This window comes from Spermophilus citellus (genome assembly GCF_964194105.1).
Source record: "Spermophilus citellus genome assembly, chromosome: 14".
Classification (NCBI taxonomy): Eukaryota; Metazoa; Chordata; class Mammalia; order Rodentia; family Sciuridae; genus Spermophilus; species Spermophilus citellus.
Window position 1 is genome coordinate 68,730,597 of NC_138194.1, and position 25,604 is coordinate 68,756,200.

The window sequence follows — 25,604 nt, forward strand, 5'->3', positions numbered from 1 at the left end:
AAATCGAACATAAATACCTGCTGCTCCAGACTCTTGACTGTAACTAATGGATGAAGAACGTATAGTTCTCAAACGTAAACTCTGGGCTCTCTCCTGTCTAGCAGCATCACAGGTCTGGTTGGGGTGCCAAATCTGTTTACAGTGGTAGCAAAATTCTGTTCCACAGCCTTCTCGCCCACAAGTTAATTTTGGACAGCTGGCACATCCAAATGCTATCACAGCATAACTTGAAAGAACAAGAAATACAATTTAAAATATGACATAAAACAAGAACTAGGAAGTAAAAAAAACCTATCCAAATAAAATGTTATTCCTGAAACAATTTTCCATTTATGTGTTCGAAAACAGCTATAACTCTAATACCATCTATCTCACCAATATAAAAATGAAAGAAAAGGGGGCTGAGGTTGTGGCTCAGTGGTAGAGCCCTTGCCTAGCACATGTGAGGCTCTAGGTTCAATTCTCAGCACTTCATATAAATAAATAAAACAAAGGTCTATTGACTACTAAAAAAATGTTAAAAGAATTTAAAAAAATGAAAAAAGGACAAGTAGATCATAAATGAAGACAGTTTAAAAACATTTTAAAAATTCAATCTTAACTTTTTAAACTTTTCACTGTGATATAGGATATCAAGTTATATTTAGCCTAATCCCAATTCTATTTTTAAAATCTGTACTAAATCAGTATTGTATGTTCACAGAAAAGACTTAGAAAGAAATACACCAAAAATTTTAACATTGGTTTTTCAGGTATTGAGGTTTTAATTTTCTTCTTTACATATTTCTGGTTTCCTATAATTATTTGTTACTTTTAAAATCAGAAAAGTTAAAAAGAAAATGATTATCTTAAAATGTAGTGAATATGAAAGAACTATACCTGTTAGTGGCATACTGTGCCAATTTATAAATTGTTATCTTGTAATTTATGCATAAAGTCTCACATTTTTTTTTTCTGTGCTATGGTAAAAATTAGTCGGTACCAATCTACTCTTAAAAAGCACATAAACCAGAATTTTTCAATCAAGAAGTAATTTGGATAGTTTGCTTCAGAGAAAAGGAAAAACTGAGAACAACAGATTTGTGTACAGCACTAATATCTATTCTCTGAATAAATATGTTTGGCACTTTAAAATCTTTCGACTTAATTTCTGAGCATTTATCCCAGAATAATGGAAGATTTTGTCCATGAATATCCAATAGTTGCTTTATTCATAATAGTCAAAAACTATAAAGAGTTCAAATATCCTTCAACAAGTAAATGGTGCATATATGTACACCATGGAACATTACTTAACAAGAGAGAAACTAATACAGGTAACAACTTGGATGAATCTCTGGGGAACTATACTGACTGAAAAAAAGTAAATTTAAAAAGTTACAAACCACATGCTTCTATTTATACATTTTTAAAAATATATATTTATTTTATAGTTTTAGGTGGATACAATATCTTTATTTTTTATTTTTATGTGGTGCTGAGGATCAAACCCAGTGCCTCATGCATGCTAGGAGAGCGCTCTATCTCTGAGCCACAACTCCAGCCCCTATTTATACATTTTTAAAATGGCAAAATTTTAGAAATGAAAAATTGTTAGTGACTGCCAGGGAAAAGGGTTATTAAGTGGGAGGGAGGGAGGTGGATATTGTTATGAAACATGAGCAATGAGGGATCCTTGTGATGGAACTGCAGTAACCTTGACTGTGGTGGCAGACTCACAAATCTACACATGATATTGAAATTTGGTAAAATATCAGTTGTAATCATTATTTAAATTTTATTTTCAGTACTTTACCCTTTAAACTGAAGACTGAATTCTATTTAACTAAATGCACATGCATACAATTTTTATGCCTAAGTAAAACCAGGGAAAGTGAGTAAAATGAGATTGTATCTTTGCCAACATCCTCATTTATCTTAAGTGATGATTATATTCTAATAATGTTCTGCTTTACCAAATGGTTTCGTAGGGGGACAAGTAGTGGGAAGTGTACAAAGGATCTCTGTATATTATTTCTTAAAATGTGCATCTACAATTATCTCAATGAAACTTTCAATTAAGAAATTTTGGCAATGATACAAATGTATGAATTGCCAAGATCATTGTAATGTCATGTGTAGCTAATAAAAAAAAAATTAAAAAAAAAAAGAAATTTTGGGCTGGGAGTGTAGCTTAGCAGAAGACTTGCCTAGCATCTGTGAAGCCCTGGGTTCAATCTTCAGTTTAAGGGTAAAGTACTGAAAATAAAATTTAAATAATAATTATAACTGAGATTTTACCAAATTTCAAGATTATAAGATTCTGCAAGATTTGAAGAAGCAGCAAGTTCTTCTATTTTTGGACCTATTACTCCCTTAAGTACCTTACCCTTTAAACTACATCTTAAATTCCATTTTACTTCTGATAGATGAATTCTCTCACTATCGTCATCACAGATAAGTTCAAACACATGGATTAAACACAATTCAGTCAACAAGCATGATTTGGCAAAGCTTCATTTCCTTCAGCTTTAAGACAGCTTAATCACTGTACTTACAGTAAAAAAGACTGTACACTTAACTTTCTATTAATTATGAATCTATAGTATCTATGACAAAGTAAAATATTTATATAAAATAGTAAATTGAATGGAAAAGAAATGCCATTGTTTTCTAACCCTCTTCTCTAATCTACTTTTTATTGAAGGAAGGAGAGATCTGTCTTAATACAGGGGACAAAGCTAAAATCAATTATTTTTTTCAACTCAGTCACAATTTACAAAGCCAGAAGAGAGATGTAGGATAGCTGGTACAAATTCAACTTCCCACACTTATTATCTAAATGTCTTAATGTTAGGGATATATAATCAAACTGGTTCACTCAACAATTTTTCATAGAGCATGAGGTTTACCTATGGTTACAAAGAAAAAATAAATACTTTTTTTCCCTCCTTAAGGGGCTGGCTCACAGACATTTAAATTAATTTCATTCTAGAATAATAAATGTCCTGTACATTCAAAGGTCTCCAGAAAAGAAAGAGGTACTCACATGACAGGAATCATGTAGCCGCTGGCAGGGTTTTAGTCAATTGAAACAGGCAATGATATAAACTAAAAACACCATTTTTTGCTTTCTGACTAGACAACATACAAATGAGGCCTCTAAACAACAGAAGGTAATTGAGTACTTTTATCCAACACAGATTCTATGCTTCCTCTCCTCTTATATTTCCTTCATCCCAGTTCTTCTCCATAGCCACTGACCAAATTTTTTTCTTTGAAATCTGTGAGGACTGGTATGTTCTACAAGAAGACCAGAAAGCTTCACTCTAGTTAAATCACAGTACTCAGCTTTCTCGGTCCTTTGTGGATAAAGCTCTAAACTTCTTCTCAAGAGGGGTTTGTTAGAAATACCATCCTTTAAACAAGTTTAAAGGGAAGCCTGGCCCTCAGAAGAGCAGAAATAATATTGGGCCAGAAACCTCAAGAGATATCAAATAGAAACCAGGTCAACATTCTTTTCTACTCTGAGGCAAAGACAGCATTTCTTAAAGTGTGTTAAACAACTTGTTTAAATAAAATTAAAGACAGATACAAAAAATAGCGATATTGATAAATATCAAATGCAAAAGGGAAAATTTATAATTTCACATCTGACATTTCTAAAAGACAAAAAATAAAAAAAACTTTTCAAGCGTGTTGAATAATGAGGGGTTAAATGCCACATTATACACCTGTGGTCCTGGTGCTCTGGTGAAGCATTTGTATAAATGACCACCAAATATTCAGATATTTACCTGTATTCCTTACTCTAGATTTAAATGATAAATGGAATTTTAATCTTTTAAAGTCCCTCTGTGGGTTCCAAAGATTTTAATACGCTCCCAAAAGGCAGGGACTTTTGTCTTTTATCCATTATTAAACCTCCAGTACCTGGCACATCGGTCCATTAAACTTTTGACTAACTGATTTAAAAAAAATAAGAACAGAGTCCTGAGTGTGTAGTTCAGTGGTAGAGTCCTTGCCTAGCAAGCACAAGGATCTGGGTTCAATCCCTGGCATTGCCAAAAAACAAAACACTTAAGAAATGAAGGTAAAGAATAACAAAAGTTATGAGAAGCTTAGTGTGTACTAGGAATTTTGCTACTAATAGCTCTAAAGATGGAGCTCAATCCTTGTAAAATGATGGGATAGGGATTCAAAATCAGGTTTCTACATGCTCATGATAAAACTAACTTTAATCAGGACTCATGTACATTTTGTTTTCAAAGTACACATTCAAGTTTTATGCTACTGGGTAAGGTTTTCCATATAACACCAACAAAAAGTCTGAAACATCATCGAGCATATAAAATATACTCTTGGGCTGGGGCTAGGGCTCAGTGGCAGAGTGCTTGCCTTGCACACATGAGGCCTTGAGTTCGATCCTTAGCACCACATAAAAATAAATAAAGACATGCTGTCCTTCTACAACTACAAAAAAATGTTAAAAAAATATGCTCTTCACCTAGAGAGCCAGCATAAACCAAAATATACTTAAAAATTAATCTCTGTGACATGTTTTCTCTGTCCTTTGTGAATAAAGTTACTGACAACTGGCTATACAAAATTACTATATAGTCAAATTAATGAAGGATAATTCTTTATTAAACGTACATATCCAATGGTTGTTTTCATAACTGAAGTTTCTATTACTTATATTTTATACTTAACATTTATCTTCTTCAAGTATTTAAAATACTAAGCCATTTTAAACAATGAAGTCTTAATGAGAAAAAATGTTCAAAAACATCCAAAAGTGTCCATTTTGAAAAAATTTAAATGTTACTAATAAATATTATCATATGAAATCTTTATGACTTTTGTCATTTAAAATTATAAAATATAGAAATATAGGTTAAATACAATTTGAAAATTGACTATACAACAAGCTTTTAAAAATAGGTTTGAGGGGTTGGAATTATGGCTCAGTGATAGAGCACAGGTGAGGCACTGGGTTCGATCCTCAGCACCACATAAAAATAAATAAATAAAGACATTGTGTCCATTTACAACTAAAAAATATTTTTTAAAAATGGGTTTGATTCAGAGAAGAGTCCTCAAGTTATAAGGCTCACATTCCAGCCTTGCCTGAGACTATACCCAAATAAACTGGAAACTGCAGGTTTTCATAAACTGTTATTATAATGTATACTGTACTAATGTATGCTAAACCTCACTATTGGTAGTTTTTACTATTCTTAAAGAGCATATGACTGTTTTCTCCTGGTTCTAACAACTAAACATAATAAACACATTATATAAATAGAGACTATTGTTAACATAATAATCAAATATACTAAAAAATATTTTATTTTAAATGTGGGGAAAATGTTTGTAATTCAAAAACTTGAGGCAAATGAAGCATTATATAAACCCTATATGTAGAACACATCATTCTGTAGCATAGTTGAGGTATTTTCAAAAGGTTATTAATTGATGATCACAAAGAACCTGGTCCTTTCATCTGTTATTCCAAAATAAAAATTCTCAAATGGTGGGGAAATTTTCAGTTTTGCATACCACTAGATCCTGTTCTCTTCCATCTTACTCTTTTCTTCCAAAATGCTTTCACATGAAAATGTAACACAGTGACAACATGATAGGATTCCTGCCTTTAGTACCTAACATTGTGCCTAACCTGGTATGTGCTGAACATACTTGTTGAATCAATGAATTCTTGGACATGTTAAGATTGTTCTTTTCAGTAACAGTCAACAAATTCTTTTATCCCCACAGAAAAAAAATTATGTAACTTAAGAAAAGTCAAACAATATCTTCTTACCCACAGTCTGGAGCTGGACACCACCTACAATCAGGATCTGCTACAAGCCACCGTCTAAGCATAAATTCTTCATATTTTTCCATCAAGACATCATCACTTAATATCAAACGAATGTCATGGGGATTAAACCGTTCAGTACATTCTGGGCAACTGATATTAACTCTACTTTCAGAAATTTCTATCCTTAGATATTGTCGTAAGCAATCCACACAAGATCTATGATGACAAGTCATTATATCAGGAAATCTGTCTTTAGAATGCCGCAAAAGGCACAAAGGGCACTCTATAAAGTCTCCAATTTGTTTGCTGATAGAAGTTAATCCATTGTCAGAAGAGGTATTTGTAGAGAAAATGGAGTTCTTATCAGTACACATTTCAGAATGTATACTTTCAATACTTGCAATTCCATCCACCCCGCCATTTAGCTCCCTTGATTTACGTTTGTTATCCTTTTTCCTCCGAAACAAAGAGCCTATTGAAATTCTTCGTTTTTTGGGTGCCTTTTTGACAGAAGGCAAGCTCACAGATGAAGCAGAAGACTGAAGATCTCGATCTGAACCCATTTGCCGGTGTAAACTCATGTCTAAAATGCTCATTAGAATTGTGTTGGGGTCAGTGTTTATACACAGCCCTTCATTATATTTACAGATAAAACCTATTTCTTGTTCTTGCATTCAGACTAAGTCATGATGTAAAAAAATCCTACTTGGTTCCTGAACAGAATTCTTGAAGAAGTTTGATTTACCGAAGACTGTTATCATAGATGTCCTGAAAAGCAAACAAAAACCAAGATCACTTAATTGTATTTTTAGTCTGCATGCTTTTGTAAACTTATAAACTGTAAGAAATACTAAATGAGTGTTTCTTCAGCCATTAGTTTTACATAAGGCCAACTTTTAAATAGTATAATAGAAGAATATAAAATTAATGCTGAAATAGATACGAAGACATTCTTTAATCTTAAGATTCTCTACATTTGAACTAACCTAATCATTCTTAAAATCTTACATAAACTTCTGATCATTATCATACTGAACTTAATGACTCTTCACTGCCTTTTTGAGTTTTTATTTTTAATCATCAATAAATGTATGCAAATACAAATGGCTAAGAACTAACTAACACAATCTGGAAGAAAAATACTGTAGGGGAGGGGCTCTTACAGTGCCAGAAAAATTACTTATTATAAAAAGTTACAGTAATTACCATGGGGTGCTATGTCACAAAGATAAGATACAAACCAATAAAACAGAATATAGTCTTAAAAGTCCCATATATCGGGCACTTGATTTATGACAAAGGTGAATGACATTGCTGAGCACTAAGAATGAATGGTCTTTAAACAAACAAACAAAAGTACCATGTCTATAAATTATTCGTCTGAGGAAAAAAACTTGACCTATGGCTCACCTCATGTAAAAATCAATTCCAAATGGTTCACAGATCTAAATGTGAAAAGTGAAACTAAGAAGCTTCTAGAAGACAAGAGAATATTTCAATGAAAGATTTCGTTAAAAGTATAGAAGTGCTAAGACAATCCAACAGAAAAAGGGGCAGTGGACTTAACAGGCACTTCAAAAAGGGATATAAAAAATGCTCAATACCATTAATTATCAAGTAATAAAACATTAAAGCTACATTGAGAGACCACTACACACCCAGACTAATATTTCCAAGTATGGACAAGGATCTGGAAGAACAGGAACTTTCTTCAGGAGGTGTAAAAAGGTGCACCTACTTTGGAAACTGTTTGGCAGTATCTACCAAACTTGAACATATAATACTCTATTATAACAGCAATTTTACTCCTAGAAATGAGTACACAAATTAATGCATCAAAAGATATACATAACAATTATCATAGTATTAATTATTATAGTCAAAACACTGGAAATAACCCACATTTCCGTCAACAGAATAAATAAGTTGTGGTATAATCATACTCAACCATAAATCAATGAAAATCCTGTTACATATAAAACAAGAAAGAATCCCACCCAAAAGAATATGTGTGATATGAGTGTACCTTCATACATTGCTGATGGGAATGCAAATTGGCAAAATCATTATGGAAAGCAGTATAGAGATTTCTCAGAAAACTTGGAATTTGACCCAGCTGTTCCACTCCTCAGTTTATACCCAAAGGACTTAAAATCAGCATATTACAGTGATGCAGCCATATCAATGTTTATAGCAGCTCAACTCACGATAGCTGAACTATGGAACTAACCTAGGTGCCCTTCAACAGATGAATGGATAAAGAAAATGTGCGCGCGTGTGTGTGTGTGTGTGTTATGGAATATTACCCAATCTTAAAGAAAAATGAAATTGGGCTGGGGATGTGGCTCAAGCGGTAGCGCGCTCGTCTGGCATGCGTGCGGCCCAGGTTCAATCCTCAGCACCACATACAAACAACGATGTTGTGTCCGCCGATAACTAAAAAAAATAAATATTAAAAAAAAATTCTCTCTCTCTCTCTCTCTCCCTCTATCACTCTCTCTTTAAAAAAAGAAAAATGAAATTATGGCATTTGCCAATAAATGGATGGTGTTATGGTTTGGGTGTGAGGTATCTTCCAAAAGCTCACATGAGAGAGAACACAAGACAGTTCAAAGGAGAATGGGTTAAGACTGGGTTGTGAGAGTCTTAACCCAATCAGTGAATTAATCCCCTGATAGAGATTAACTGAGTGGTAAATAAAGTGGTAGGGTGTGGCTAGAGGAGGTGGGAATTAGGGCATGTCTTTGGTGTATATATTTGTATCTGGAGAATGAAGTGTCTGCGTGTGTGCGCGCGCACGCGTGTGTGTGTGTGTGTGTGTGTGTGTGCGCGTGCGTCTCTCTGCTTTCTGATCAACACGTGAACTGTTTCCTTCTGCCAACTCTTTTGCCAAGATGTCCTGCGTCATCTAGAGCCCTAAGGAACGGAGCCGGCCTTCTATGGACTAAGACCTCTGAAACCATGAGCCCTCAAATAAACTTTTCCTCCTCTACAATTGTTGTGGTTGGGTCTTTAAGTCACAGCAGCAAAAAAGCTGAATAAAACAGATGGAGGTGGAAAATATCATGCTAAGCAAAATAAGCAATCCCCAAAAGCCAAAGGCCAAAGGTTTACTCTGATATGCGGATACTAATTCACAATAAGGGGTGGGGGGACTAGGGAAGAATAGTGTTTAGGTAGAAGGGAGTGAAGAGAGGGGAGGCCGTCGGGGAGACGGAAGGACAGTAGAATGAACCAGACATTATTACCCTATGTACATACATAACTAAATATCATGGGTGGGATTCTACATCATGTACAACCAAAAGAATGAGAAATTATATTCCATTTATGTGTGATGTATCAAAGTGCATTCTACTGTCATGTATAACTAATTAAAACAAAAATTAATTAATTCTATTCATATCAAGTTCAAAATAGAATTAATCTATATAAGGATCCTTGTTTTGGAGGCCAACCCTATAGGATTTTTGTTTTTAAGGGAAAGAGTATGTAACAAAGTCTCTTTAGTATTAGTGGTACATAATCAGAGTGTACACCTGAATTGCTGAGGAACATTTTCAAAATACAAAAGCTCTAGACCTCATTTACAGAAATTCCGATTGTATACCTTTAGGGAAGAATTTTGTTGTTGTTGTTGTGGGACTTATTTATTTTTTAGCTACAGGTGATTTATATCATTTAAAACTATGCAGTGAAATCTTCATTATTTATTTATTTATTTTTAAAATTTTTAAGAAATATTTACTTTTTTAGTTTTATTTTTATGTGGTGTTGAGGATTGAACCCAGCACCCTGTGCATGCCAGGCGAGCACGCTATCGCTTGAGCCACATCCCCAGCCCTTATTTATTTATTCATTTATTTGGTGCTGAGGATCGAACCCAGTGCCTCACACATGCAAGGCAAGTGCTGTACCACTAACCGATAGCCCCAGCCCTCCAGCAGCTCTTTATATGTTTATTGTTACTATCACAAGGATTTATCAAGCTAAAATGCAGTGATAACAGGAAGAAAAGCAGTGAAGAGGAAATGATAACTTTAGGTTAGCTTCTGCAATATGTGATTTTTATGTATCATCATGATTAGGCAAAGAGGTATACCCTGAGAGCTGATAAAACATTATTTCTGCATGTGTCTCAGGGTGTTTCTAGAAGAGACTGACATCTGAACCATTTGAATAAGTAGATTACACTTACTAATGCGGGTACTGTTCTATCCACTGCAGGCCTGAACATAAAAAGAGAGAGAGAGAGAGAGAGAGAGAGAGAGAGAGAGAGAGAGAGAGATAGATAGATTACTCCCTGCCTGGACTAGGATATCCATCTTTCTCCTACCCTTGCACATGAGTACTTTTGGCTTCTTAGGCCTTTGGACTCAGACCAGAACTTACACCATTGGTTCCTTGTGGTTCACAAGCCTTTGGGTTTGGACTGGAATTACACCAGCTTTCCTGGGCCTCCAGGTTGAAGACAGCAGATCATGGGACTTCTCTGCCTCCATAATCATGTGAGCCAACCCTTCATAATAAAGCTCTTTCTCTATATCTATCTATCTATCTATCTCCCTGCCTCCCTACCTCCCTCCTGTTGGTTTGTTTCTCTGGAGAACCCTGACTAACACAGCCTCCATGATGTTGTCATTACAGCTGTTTAGTAGGATGCCTCTTCCCACAACAAAAGTATGACTCTCTAATTAAAGATGCTAGAAGAGTTATTAAAATAGAATAGTAAAACACAAGTAAATCTTATTTATGTATTTTCCAATCAAGTATCTAAAATCATAAGAGGCACTTCTCTAACACCTATAAATTCTAATTTCCCTTTCTTTTTCAGATGTCTGATATCCAGATATATAGTATCTCTAAAACATGCACACTGTTGTGTTCCAAATAATACTTCTGTCAGGCAGAAAGGTGCTATTTCCCTGAATTCTCACCAACATCCTTTATTTTTTTTAAATATTTTTAGTTGCAGATGGACACAATACCTTTATTTTATTTATTTATTTTATGTGGTGTTGAGGATCAAATCCAGTGCCTCACACGTGAAAAGCAAGCACTCTACCACTGAACCACAACCCCAGCCCCCAAAATCGTTTATTATGCCAATAGTTTATTATGTCAATAGTGTTCTCTGGAGCTGGGGATGTGGCTCAAGTGGTAGCGCGCTCGCCTGGCATGCGTGCGGTCCGGGTTCGATCCTCAGCACCACGTGCAAACAAAGATGTTGTGCCCGCCGAAAACTAAAAAATAAAAATTAAAAAATTCTCTCTCTCTCTCTCTCTCTCTCTCACTCTCTCTTTAAAAAAAATAGTGTTCTCTGAATAGCAAAAAAAAAAAAAGAGAGAGAGGTATTTCAATGTATTTGATTACTAAATGAACATCTATTAATATATACCATCCTCTACTACTTTTTTAAATGGGTTCTTTTTAGTTATACATGACAGTAGAATCCATTTTGATGTAATTATAAAAGCATGGAATATATCTTGTTCTATTTCAGTCCCCAGGACATTTCCGTCCCCTTTCTTCCCGCCACTCGCTTCTCACTTCCCTCTACTGATCTTTCTGCTATTTACCCATAGTAATTTTTTAAATTAATTTCTTGCACCATCCTACTTCTATTTTATCTGTTCATTTTTTAAACCACTTTTACATTGGAACAATAATGTTTCCTTTTGGTTTTAAACCTTCAACATTTACTTTATCCAAATATCTATCCTTTAATTTTTATATTTTAAAGAGTGAGGTATAGATGTTTAATTCATACCTACGAAGCTCTTCTGTAAATTACTCTATTGCTTTATATGCTTATGAAATCCTTTCAGAGGAAACCTATTTTTTGCAATATTTCTGGTTCCCTTTATTTCTTCTTGTGAATCCATGTTTCTTTTCATTTGTATCATTTTCCTATAACCACAAGAACTTCATTTAGCATTTCTCAGTGTGAAGGTCTCCTAGCAATGAATTCTCTTAATCTTTTATCTGAAATATGAAATATGTCCTTATTTCACTTTTTTAACAGATACTTTTGCTGAATATAGAATTCCAGGTGATAGCTTTATCTTTTGGGGACTTTAAATAGGTCATTATACAGTCTTCTGGCCTCTATTATTTCTGGTAAGTCATCTTTCATTGACATTTTAATTCCCCTGTTACTCTTTTCCCTTTGGCTACACTCAATAATTTCTACCTCTGTCTTCTAGCAGTCTGATGAAGATGTGCCTAGACGTAGATTTCTTTGTATTTACCCCATTTGGGATTCACCAAAATTCTTGGATTTGAAGTTCATTCAAATAAATAAGGAAATTTCAGGGAGATAACTTCTTTTAATATTTTTAACCCTATTGTCTTCTCTCCTTCTGGAATTCCAATTATCTATATGTTGGGCAATTTAATTTTGTCCAGTGGCCACTAGGGCTCTGCTCATTTTTTGAAATCTCTTTTTTTTTTTCCCTCCATCTTTAGCTTAGCAAATTTTTACTGATCTACCTTCAATGTCACTAGCTTTTTCCTCTGATGTACTATTTCAATGTACTATTAAATCCATCCAATGAAATTCTCATTTTAAAAATGTACTTTTGAGTTGTAGACTAATTTTATATAGTTTCTATTTCTCCATTGAGATTGTCCATATGTCAGTCATTATGATCACATTCTCTCCATTAACTCCTTAAAAATATTAGACTACTTTAAAAGTTTGCTCATTCTGCTACATATAGGGACGTCTTTACAGTGAGCTGTATGTTCCTCCTATTTTACATGACTAGTAATTGCTTATTATAAACTGCATATTGTGGATGATATGTTTTAAAGGCTCTACAATCTCTTATCTTCTGAAGAGTGACATTTTTATTACACCTGGCAGTTAAATCACTGGCTCATCAACTTTAACTTGTGGAGGTTTGGCTTTATGCTTTTTTAGAGTGGGTCTAAGAAAGCACAATGTTTACTAAGCCCCACTATCTTGGTGGGAACCAAATACCAAATTCTGTCTCCTGGGTAAAGGGTAGTAGCTGTGATTTCTATGCAGCTTTTTCTGTCTTCCAGCTATTACTTTCTTTTGAGGTCCTTGGATTTCCCATGCATATCTCAGGAGACAACTAGGTATTGGAGGAGAGTTTATTCACAACTTTTAGGGACACTTTATAATAACTCCCTCCTTTCTGGGATTTATTCACTCAATTCCAACCACTCTGGCAATCCCAAACTCCACCCCCACACCTCAAGGCAATTAAGACTAACTTTTTGCTTGAATTCTACCTCTCCTGGGAGATCTATATATATATATATATAGATAGATAGATAGATAGATAGATAGATAGATAGATAGACTTAGACATCTGGCAGTTTACTAAAGGATACCTTCCTCTGAGCTCCAAAATATAATATTCTTGAATCTGCATGATACTGTCATAGGAAATTTTAGCCTAAGTATACATTTGTAATCTTCACAATGTAACCATTTATGGGACTGCTTCTTTTGCTGGGCGGTGGAGCAACAGGACAACACTACTAGGGATTGAACTCAGGGGCACTCAACCACTGAGCCACATCTCCAGCCCTGTTTTGTATTTTATTTAGAGACAGGATCTCACTGAGTTGCTTAGTACCTCGCTAAGTTGCTGAGGCTGGCTTTGAACTGTGATTCCTACTGCCTCAGCCTCCTGAGCCGCTGGGATTAAAGGCATGGGACACCACACCTGGCTTATTGGACCGCTTCTTAATAACAATCTTTAAAACGTTTTCTTGCATTATCCAACACCTGCAATTGTAAGGTGTTCTAAAAATAACTTAATGTATTTAAAATGTTTTTGCCTTTTTGCTCCAAGTAACCTGCCTACATTTCATTCATTTTCTTTTTTCAACAAACATCTTCAGAGCTTATTATGTGCGAGATACTCTTCTAAGCACTGTGTATACAATGCTGAACAAAACAGAAGAGGCCCGTGTTTTGTGGAACTTTCATTCTATTGCATCTAAACATTAAGCAGATATTTCAGACTAATCCTCCTTAAAAAGTATAGTACTATGAAAGACTCTGCAAGGACCTATTTTTTTTGTCCCTCCCACCAACATCTAAATTTTAATAGTGTATCTTTCTGAAGCACAAGTTTTAAATAAGAAAAACCTGATTTATACTTGGGCATATGATAGTCTCATAATCTAAACAAATATTTATTAAAATCCATTCTAAAACTTTCTTCTAATAGACTATAAAAACATTAGATAGCACTGTATCATTGTAGGTCTATACCATCTGAAAACAGGGAAAACACTACTGTGGCAGAGATGATGCTATTTGCTCATCTGTTTCTTTTTTCTCCTGAGCACAAAGGAGGAGGCCATTTTCCATTCCACTTGTAGCAAGATGTGGCCACCTGACTAGTCCTGGCCAATGCAATTTAAGTGCAATGATGCATGCCCTTTTAAGGATGGACCCTCAAAGGCATTCCTTCAAACATCCTTAAGCTTTCTTTCTTCACTCAATGGTGGTTAAATATAGTAACTCCAGTGGATGACTCCAAGTCGAACTTAACAGACAGCAGAGACATGAGACTGAAGGATACATGAGTCATCCATGTGGTTCTCTGTATGAGAATCAAACTTTTATTGTGTTCCACCAAATGATTTTGGAGTTGCCAGTTTTGACACAATTACCTACCTTATCACCTTAAAGTGGGAGATAAAATGAGGTAATAAAATTTAGAGTATCTTGGGAGAGGATTTAATTTTTATACTTCTTGAAGTACACTGAGTATTGAACTCAGGACCTTGCAACATGTTAGGCAAGCTCTACCACTTAGCTATATGCCCAGCCTTTTTATTTTATTTTGATACAGGGTCTCACTAAGTTGCTCAGGCTGGCCTCAACTTGGGATCATGCTGCCTCATCTCCTGCCTCAGTCTCCTGAGTAGCTGGGTTTATAGGCATGTATCAGCATGCCCAATGGGTAAAATTTTTAAAATGCTATATAAAAATAAGCTAACAATGGAGCATGTATTCAGAGTAAAGCATGGACTTTGAAGTCAGTGTGTCCTGGGTTAAAGTTCAGCCTCTGAGATTCATTGTAGCTAGATGTGTGACACTGGGTTACTAAAAATAGGAATAATAGTACCTGTAGTCCATGATTATTATAACAACATACAAAGAATTCAGCAAAGGGTATGGTGCATATTAATCACTTAATAAGTATTAGCTATAACTATTATAAATATCTGAAAAGTTGGCACAAGTCTATCTAAACCATTTACTAGATAAAACTGTTGAAAGATTAATAGACAAAAGATTAGAAATAAAATGAAAAAATGGTTGACTCTAAAAATGGTTTTTCTAATGTAATCAGTAGAGTTAGATAATTGTAAGTTTGAAATACATTATTACAGCAAATTAATTTCTTGTAAATTAAGTTTTGTTTTCTTACATTTATATAGCTACAAACCTAACTCTAGTTGTCTAATGTTAAAAATGCAATAAGTATTTTCCATTTAACTACTTATAAGTAGGATATAGGATAAACAGAAAGTTATCAATTTCCAGCAATCAGTTTCCACTTTTGAAAAGTGCGTGCTTACCAAGACCCATATACACTACCTTGAGTTCTATCCTTAAGACAGTTTCTATGATCTCCCAGAAACAGAAATTTAAAGTTGAGAATAAACTATTACCATATGCCACAAAACCTCCCAAAAGAGATATTTCTTAAAGAGCTTCACAAACATGCATCTGCTACCTTTACCTATATAAACCTACTTTTGACTGAGAGAACGGAATGGTGCATTGTGGCTTTAATAATACTCATCACTCTATCCATTACAAAAAATAAGCTGCTGCAGAAAGGAAAAAGCATTATTTATTCCATTTTCCAAATGTAAAAAGATGAAAAACATTTTGGCTGCTCATTGCAGAGTGCAAAATGCCAGGTACATTTAAATGTCCAAAACCATGTAATTTTTCAAGTGGGTTTTTAAAAAGTTAACTAGCTGTCAAAAAAACTTCAACTACTTAAAATATACAGTGCTGCAAAAACAGAAAGGAAATGTTAAACCTAGTATGAGATCTTAGCCAAGTCTATTTACTTTGAATTTCTATTTCCTTATCTGAAAGCTAAGGATTTAAAATCAGATGATGTCTAGGTTGCTCAATTCTAAAAGACTACTCTAACATACAAATTTACAGATGGCTTTAATAAAAAGAATACTACAGGATTAACAGTGGATAAGTTTTTTTTTTAAGATAAAGAATTCTTCTCTTCTTTAAAATATCTTCAAAATTTCTCAAGTATTAGTACATTCTTCCATCCTAAATACTTTTTGGGGAGTTACACACACACACACACACACACACACACACACACACACACACACAAACTAGTAACAGCAGTATCTCATTTCTCCAATTTTATTTTATTTATTATTAGTAGTAGTAGTACTAATAGTAGTCCCATCTCCACTTGGGATTGAACCAACAGGTGCTTAACCATTGAGCCACATCCCCAGCCCTTTTTATTTTTTTATTTGAGACAGGGTCTCACTAAGTTGCTTAGAGCTGGCCTTCAACTTGCAATTGTCCTACTTCAACATCCTGAGATACTGGGATTACAGGCATGCACCACCACACATGGCTTCACTTCTCAATTTTAGAAGCAGTTTCCTTTTTCTCCTAAAGGAAGTCCTTGAGTTAGCTCAATGACTGTTTGTATATAATTTTGTGATATGTGTACATAGGAGGTAGAGTACAGACAACAAGAGGTATTTGGTAGAGGTCCTACAAGATATTTAAAATTTTTCCTTCAAAGTATAAAGTAAGAAATGATATCCCTTGGGAAACAAGAGGCACAATTAAGCAAAATGTGTCGGTTTTCCTTTGGATATGCAACATTGAAATGTTCCCTGAAATGAGATTAAAAACTCAAAAACACAAAGGAAATATTAAACATATAAAGAAAGAAAACAAGCAGGGGAGTATTTTCTAACAAAAATAAAAGTATGTAGGTAAGAATTACATAGACAGCAATCATAAACATTGTAATAGTTTTCTTTTAACAAAAATGTGAAAGAAACAAAATTAGTTTAATTATAATTCTAAAACACACCTTTAAATTAGATGTGTTAGATATTTAACTACTGAATTTAGGGAGGCAGTAATCTAAAGACTAATTTGAAAAGGCAGCCATCAAAAAAAATGAGTGGGTTTCTTAAGACTTGGGAGATAAGAAGAGTGAAAAGGTACAAACCATGGAACTATTGCACAAATACTAGTCATGTAAAGTTGCATCTTCTCAAACACCCACTCTTCTTAGAAGATAGCACTCAATTTGGCTGTAGAACTTATCTTCCTGGTGACACTAGTATTCTAATCCCTTCAGCTTAAAAGTGAAAAAACTGAAGTCTAGAGATACTCAGTCCAATACATCACCACCAGCCACATGAGGCTATTTTAATTATTTTATTTTAATCCCTCAGTTTCACTAGTAACATTTCAAATGTTCTACAGCCATATATAGCTACTTGTTATCATTATGAGCAGCACAGATCTAGAACATTTCCTTCACTGAGGAAAGTTCCAGTGGACACTTTGGTCTAGAAAGTGTCTAGACCAAATGGAGCTAATGTGGCAGAGTCCCCCCGTTCTTTCTCTATCATCTTAGACAAGGTCTTCATTAATTACCTGATATGTGAACTACCTCCATTACCCTGTGTTAAGGCCTGCTTACAAATTTCCACTGATTTTCATAGATAATGAATAAAAATTTCAAACTTCACTTTGAATTCAAAGCCCTCCCACAGTCTAACCTTAAGTCTCTCATGGTTCTCCCACATAAGAACCCACATTCTAGCTAATTGACCTACTTGTTAAATAACTCAATGAAACATAACATAGTATCAACTCCACAACTTTCACTATGCCTTTGTCTCTGCCTTCTTCTCTGCTCTTTTTTAAAGTCTGACTTCTCTTTCAAGCCTTAACTCCTATCTTATTTCTACAAATCACTGTAGGTCAGTACTCATAAACCTTACTAAAAAATACTCCATGTTTTTATATAGAAGTTTACAATTTTCTAAATACTTCACCTCAATATTTTAATTTGATTCGCCACTAGGAGGTGGAGAAAAGGTGAGTGTATGTATGGTGTTGATTACCATTTTATATAGGGTAATCAGAGTCTCATTTAAAAAGTGATATTTAAGCAAATGCCCAAAGGAAGTAAAGGAGTTAGCCACATGGAAATTTGGGGAAAGAATGTTCAAGGCAGAGGAAATAGATACTACAAAGGCCCTAAAAAGAAGAATACGTCCGGTATGCCCCCCAAACAGCCAACAGGCTAGAATCAGGCTAGAGTGTGACTGAAAGGGAATGCACAAGGCAAAGAATATAGGAGATAGACTAGAATGTAATGGAGCCAGGTTGTGTGGCATTATAGACCAATGTAAAAACCTTGCCTTTTATTCTAAGATGGGGAAACTTAAAATCTAAACAGTTTAAAATCCAAATAGTGTAAAAGGATTATTCTGGTGTTATTAATAGGTGGAGGAACAAGGATGATGGTATGGACAACAGTTTAAAGACTACAACAAGAATCTAGAAGTGATGATGATGGCTCATCAGTAGAAGTGATGAGGATATGTTTTGATACATGTTGTGAAAAAAGAACTGTTAGGATTTTCTGACAGTGGATTTTGAGAGGATTTGAGCTCAATTAATTGAGACTGAAACTGTGATTAACTGAACCAGGGGAGGATGTAAAAAGAACAAGTTTAAGGATGAAGCCCAAACTAGTTCATTTTCAGGCATTTATTTCTAGGTGGAGATGTATACACAAATACCTGTTCGACAAGCCTGGAGCTCAGGAAAAAAAAAAAAAAATCTAGCCTAGAAGTGTATGGATGGTATGTAAGATCCTAAGTATGGATGAGATCACTAAGGAAGTAAATGTAGAAAGGGAGGGAATGAGACCTGCTGCATTCCAATATTAAGTTATAAGGGAGAAGAGGAGGATCCAGTAAGAGATAAAAAAGGCAAGAGGGGGATCATTCACTTTAAAAAGACAAAATATATTAGTCTATCCCTATACTCATTCCCCTCACCCAAATGTGAACTTTCTTAAAAAGTAAAGAGCAAAGAATGGACAAGCTAGGAAAGAGAGAAAAGAAATGACAGTAGTGAAAGTAACAATACATCTTATTAAAAGATATGATCTATTTCTTAAACCTGTTAAGACTGGAGAGTATTAACACACTTCCTCTAATAGTTCTAAGAAAGGATTAGAATTCTAAAGAGAGAACTGTTTAATTTCTGGTACTCCCCATACATGGTTTACTAAAGATTTCTGACTATATATTAGTTTCCTACAGCTACTGTAACAAATTGCCACCAACTGAGTAGCTGAAGACAACAGAGATTTATTCTCTTGCAGCTCTGGATATTAGAGGTCCAAAATCCAACAAGACCATATTCCTTTCTGGGGCAAGAGGTGAATCTATTCTTTGCCTCTTTCAGCTTCTGGTGACCATGAACATGGCCACATCACTCCATTGTCTCCTCTCCATAGCTATATTGCCTCCTTTTCTTCTGTATGTCTTTCTCTCAATGACCCCCCACCCAGCCATGTACTTTTCCCTTATAAGGACATTTGTCACTGATTTTGAGGCTACCTGGATATCTCAGGATGATCTCATCTCAATATCCTTAATTACAAATGCAACCAAATAAGGTAACATTCACAGGTTCTTGGGATTAGAATGTGAACACTTATATTCTGGGGTGCTACCTTTCAATACACTATACTATGAATCCAGAAATTTTTGCTAGGGGCACTGGTAAAGTGTGCTATATTTATGCAATAAGCCAAAAGATATTTCATGTTTCTCCATATTTTAAAAAAAGTGTATGCTTATCTTGAAATTAAAAGATATGAATATAAAGAGACATCTATTTAATCTGGCTCTATAAAAATAGAAGTCTGCAACTGCTTGCTGGGGAACCACTACCACCCCTGGTTTGGATAAAAGATTACTGTCACTATGTTACACATCATATATCCTGAAATGACAGACTTTTCTAAATGGTTGCTTTACTTTCCCTATCTAGTCACACTACTTACTAGTCACAGTGCTCCTTTCCAAAGGACCTTTATTCATGACTTCTTTAAGGATGCCTACGTAAGACTCCCAGTTATTCATACAAACACAAAGTGAAGGCCAGATAGGTTTAGGCCACATAAATAGATGAGAGGTTTAAATTTTGGTGTTCAAACAAATCTACTCATCTCTCCTGATTCTATGTGTTACAAGAACACCGTGTATTGATTTATTCATTGTAAGTGAGTACAAAATGGGAGGTAACAGGACACTCCATATGCAGTAGTCTCATGGGACTTCTTCCTTTTGCTTTTATATTGAGCCTTGCCATGACAAGTTACTACTAATAAAAAAAACTTTTAAAAATAGTCTTGTCTGAGCAGTTCAGAGTGTTGCAAATACATGATTAATTTATACTAATCCAATAAAATGTGTATGAAATCATTGTAGGGGAGTTGTAAAATTGAGAACAGAAAACAGGTACCCTGACTTGCAATTCAACTCAATAATTTTAGTATAATGGCATACACAGTTTTGCATTTGACCTCAAACATCAATTGGTTAGAAAAAAGACTATCAAAAAGATGAAGAATCTCTTGTGGAAAAGAAGATGTTATATAAAATATTCTTGGAGCTACACTGTCCAAGACTGTAAAATCACTCATTAATCACTCATTAATACAAGTTGAAATAATATTTTGGATGTGTTGGGTTAAATTATGAAAATTAATTTCACCTGTTACTTTTTACTTCTTTTAATGTGGCCCTAGAAAATCTTAAAATTACATTTGTGACTCACTTTATATTTCTATTGGAAACCACTGCTACAGAGAAAGTTATGAAATAGATACCTTATACTGTAGATAATTTATTCAGTCAGCAAATACTTATCCAACACCTATTACATTAGATTTATGCCAAATGCTTAAGAGTGAACACAGAATAGTCTCACTGTCTCCTATACTATCTCATTTGTGATCTTGCTTAAGAGTAATTTAGAAAAGCATTTTGGGGGCAAATGCCAATACTTGATTTAAAAATTACAAAATATAAATCCATAGAGTCAAACTATTAACCATCTATTTTTGTGATACAATATGTATAATATTATGTTACATCATATTTTTCTAGGAGCCTAATACTATCAGACTCCTAATAGACTGTCCAGGTTTCCTTCTCCTTCCCTTTTTTACAACTCATTTTTAGAAAAGTTCCTCTTCAACTGGCAGCTAGCTATTCACATTACAACAGGGCTATTTTCACTCTCAGGTGTCTCCAGAGTAGAACAGAGGCTGAGAATGTTAAGTGTACATAAATGTTAAGCCAACTCCAGTTGTGTGGATCAAAGAATCAGTTCTGATTTTTTTTTTTGTCCTTTTGTTTCTTTCCTTTTTTCTTTTTTTTAGAACTTAAAACTATAGTGCCTTCTGAAGTAAATTTGGCTTCAAAATTCAGTGCACAAACTTCTTTGTATGCTAAAACAACTCCTCATCAGTTGTGTCCTATTGAGACTTTCACTTAACAAAACTTTCTCAAATAGGACTTCTAAAATCAACAACTAGTAGTTTTCCAGCAAATGATTTTTAAAATAAAATACCAGATAACAACAGGACAAGATTTTAAAGGTAATAGCATAGCTTTAAAAATAATATGAACAATAAAAATAATTCTTCAAGTATTATTAAACAAGAGCAATACAGCAAAAACTAAGAAAACTACAATAACAAAATGTGCTTCTCTTTTTCATTTTAATATAGAAAGAATCAGTGATATATGATAGCTATTGAGAAACAAATAAAGTACCCAAGTTTTAAACCCCAAATGATTTCACTGCTTTTGGAATGAAGCCTACCACCATCTAAAATACAGATGTTTAGCAAATATTATCTTTTAGTCTTTAGCTATGCAGGTATGCTTATGCATGTATACTATTTTGATGTTACGCATCTCTGTCATATTGTGACAAAAAATAAACACAACAACAGAAAACATCAAAGAAAAATAATTACTCCTAGTTGGAGGGGGAAAAAAGCCTAAATAAGGAAAATTTAGCTAGTCTCCATAGTAATCAGATTAACATTTTGCTAAACAGGAATCAAACTAAAGCCTTATAGCTAAAGTATTCTATATATGATCCCAGAGCCTCACAGACAATCATTAAAGTATTACTTTGCTCTAATGTGCAATGAAGCACTAGATTGCCAAACACAATATAATATTCAATCAAATATAAATTTATAAAGTCGACTCTATTTTGGCCTTTAGCCCAAGATGGCCTAATTTTTATCTGGGCCTCAACAGTAAAAAAAAAAAAAAAAAAAAAAAATTATATATATATGTAAATAAAAGAGCCTAAGCTGAGATAGTAAGAACCAGCCTGAATTTGACAAAGATCACTTATTAGTACTATCAGAAAAACAAATAACAATTCTTTATGATTTTCTAGACTACCTAAGTAGAGCAGATATAAGTGAACAATTTTGATGTGAACTTAACAAAACTTATTACCAACTTCCTTTATGACAAGCACTTGACTAGGGATTTTTACAGGGTATTACAAATATTTTGCCTTTTTCCCACCTCTTGGAAATTTCAGAAAACTACAGTTCTCAATTCTCAGTGCCTGCAGATTAAACAAAAAATAATTTAAAGCATATGTATATGAGATGGATGATCAGAAACTAAAGAATTTCTGTGATAAATCTAAATGAATAAATAAGTGTTTACAATAAACCCAGAACCTGTCATAATATACAAAAGATTCTTTCAAATGTTAAAAAAAAATTTGACTCAAATTACCCATATTTAATTTTATCTAATGACTCCTTATCAAATATACCTATTTTCTTTTCTAGTATACTTCCATCTGATTCCATTGAAAAGAGATTAAACCCCAAGTACTTGACATTCACAAATTCAAAAATGTTGTTTTATGACTTCACTTATGTTCAAATATGGGAAGTTCATTTACTTTTCATTACGATGCTTGCTTAAGTATTTTTTAAAAGATGTTAAATCTTAGTGCCTTTCCTGTTTGACAGAAAATAATATGGTTTCATTTAGTTAAGTAAAAAGGCTCCAAAAATCCAACAAATCCCACTAATAGGTAAAAAAAAAACAAAATCTAACACTAGATTCTTTATATAAATAAAGAATAAAAGTGGATGACTCTTTTTGTTCCTCAGAAAGACACCTTTCGATGATATTAAAATATTTCCCATGGAATATAAAATTTAAACTTCAGTTATACTGTACACAGTAAGTTTTAAAAGAACATTATGAAGCATAATATTAACAACATTCAGAATTTTTGCATAATTTGGTTTATTAAGTCCCAATATTTAATTCTAAATCCTTACCTTCTAACTGCATATAGCAAGGAAAGGCAATTTGAAAATAAGGTCATAGCTGTTTTCTAAACAGAGAAAAGTATTTACATTTTAAGTCAATCCAGACTGCCCAGGGTTAAAGAAGCATAAGCAGGCAAATATGGCAATGGCTTGAATTATAAAAAGAAGTGGTAAGGGGTTTAATGGCAAAAATGAAAATAAAACTTAGGCACACCGTCAGGTTTCACACACCAAGGGTAAATGAATCTAGGTTAAAATAAGAAACAAAAAACAATTTTTAAAAAGCCCCGTTCTTACCAAAACACACAAACAACAACAAAACAAAACAACTCCGCAGAATGGAAAGGAAACACCACAAATATTTTAAGGCAACCGATCAAGGGAAAAGATTGCTTTATGTCTCCACGGTTTACTAATATTTAAAACTAGCTTTTCCAGCCAACACCTAGGTTTGAAAATTGCAGCGACAATTAAAGGCCATCCTTTCCAACGTCAACCTAATAGAGCATTCTGCAACATTTTAAATAGGAACTATTAAGCAGAGTAAAAGCATCATTCATTTATTCCTTCCTCCAAGGGACTAATGGACAAAAAAGAAACCTTTCTCTCTCCCACATACATAGCCTTACCCACTCTTCCCTGTTTCATTTACTGTCCTTGCATCGGGGTTAATGAACCCTAAACTTCCTTTTCTTCTTCCCATTAATGGAAATGGGGATAAAAAAGAGCAAGTGCAGAATGAAAACCTAATCACAGGAAAATCTGTAAATTAAAAAGTAGAGCCAAATAAAAATAAAAATAATAAAAGTAGTGGCATTACTTGCTGGGTGAGGGCTGGGAACACCTTGAGGGTTTATCATGGGGGGGCATCACCCGGGAAGAAACCGCCCCCCCTCCCATATACAGACGTTTCCCAAGGCTACATCATTTTTCCTGCGTGTGTGATTTTCGTTTTTGAAGAGCGTACTAATTCTCCTAGATGAACATTCCCTTGCTACATGGCTCTCCTACCCTATGGGCCCCAAGCAGCTGGGGCTGGGGGATGAAGTCCCGTCCCCGAATGTGCAGCGAGGCCCGGAAACGGTCCCGTTAGAGCCGATATCACCCGTCAGGAATGCGCTCCGCCCCCGCCGCCTCCCCACCGCAGCCACCCTCAGGTCGCGCCCGCTTCGGGGGCTGGAGGAGTGCTCGGGGAGCGCTCCGCCTTCTCGGCCCGTCACAACATTGCGGAGCCGCCGCCCGCCCCGCAGACAGCCCAACCAGGTCAAGGCTTGAGGCGGAGCCCACGCCCGGCCTCGGCCCGCTCCCAGGAGAAGCCCGCGCTGGGGCTCCGCAGGGGACCCGGACCCAGCCCAAGGCCTGAACCCCGAGGCCTCACCGCCGGGCCGCCCCGAGTGGACACGGAGGGGGTGCCTTTTCTGCGGGACTTCCGAATCCATATCCGTTCCGGGAGGGGCGCGAGCGCAGCGCTCTGGCCAGGGCTCTTCGGGTTTCAGAAACGGGAGCCGCCCGTGCCCTCCCTACACCCCCATTCCCGGAGTACCCTCCTCGGGTGCCCGCTGTACCTTCAAGCCCTCAGAGCGGCGGCGGCGCAAGGCTGCGGGAGAGCAGGCCCATCTTTTGGGGTCGACGGCAAAAGCCGGAGGAAGCGCGGAGGAGGGTCCTTAGACCCGCCGCGGTGCCTCTCAGCTGGGGCAGGGGTAACGGAGGGAAGGGGTCCGGACTGCCGCTTTCCCGAACGCCTCCTCCGCAGTTCTGGCTGGACCGCAGCTCCCGGGAACCAGTGCCGCAACTGCCATTCTCCCCCACCCTCAGCCCCGCTTTCCCCGCCTCCTCCTCCCACTCCTTCCTCCCGCCCCTCTCCTCCCCGCCCCGCCCCGCCCCGCCCCGGCGCACCGCTCCGCCCGCGTGCCGTGCGTCATGGCGTCGTGCCCACCCGGCCCGCCGCGGGCGTCTCTGGGACGCGGCAGTTCGTCGCCCAAGCTCTCCGGGTTCTGGAGGTCCCTGGCAGCGCCCGGGCGGCGTGGGGCCTAGGGCTATCACTGTCGCAGGGCCGAACTATGGGGCGAGTGTCTGCCGCCCGCCTCTCCGAAGCCCCGAGAGTCCTCTTTCGGGAGCTGGTGGGGGTGGCTGGAACCTTGCCCGTGGTGAAAGGAGGTGCGGGACCCGGGGACTCTGCCTCCTGGTGTTTCGCACATTATTTATTCCCTTGTGTTCTCTTGGTTCACCTGCTTGATCGGCAGCCCTAGGGAGAGCAGAGCTTGCTGCAGCGCGTCCTTGCAGCTCTTGGCCACAATAAATATATGTCCTTATTGATCTCCGTACATTCAGAATTCCTTTAATCCGGCTTTGTCTGTTCCACCTCCTTG

General features: G+C 36.0%; 1 protein-coding gene across 5 annotated transcripts in view; it reads right to left on the bottom strand.

Moving 5' to 3' along the window:
• RNF19A (ring finger protein 19A, RBR E3 ubiquitin protein ligase) overlaps nucleotides 1-24,938 on the bottom strand; it is a 45,651-nt gene extending 20,713 nt beyond the window's left edge. For 3 of the 5 annotated variants that reach the window (XM_081266145.1, XM_081266144.1, XM_081266141.1), the window contains exons 1-3: nucleotides 24,801-24,938; nucleotides 5,804-6,571; nucleotides 18-226 (exon numbers count right to left, since the gene is read on the bottom strand). In XM_081266145.1, coding sequence (XP_081122271.1) covers nucleotides 18-226; nucleotides 5,804-6,477 — 883 coding nt within the window. In that variant the 5' untranslated portion in view covers nucleotides 6,478-6,571; nucleotides 24,801-24,938. Of the gene's footprint in view, nucleotides 1-17; nucleotides 227-5,803; nucleotides 6,572-7,213; nucleotides 7,279-10,001; nucleotides 10,033-24,800 lie in introns of all 5 variants that reach the window. The other 2 variants (XM_081266143.1, XM_081266142.1) reach the window with 2 other exon arrangements.
• Nucleotides 24,939-25,604: the final 666 nt, after the last annotated feature.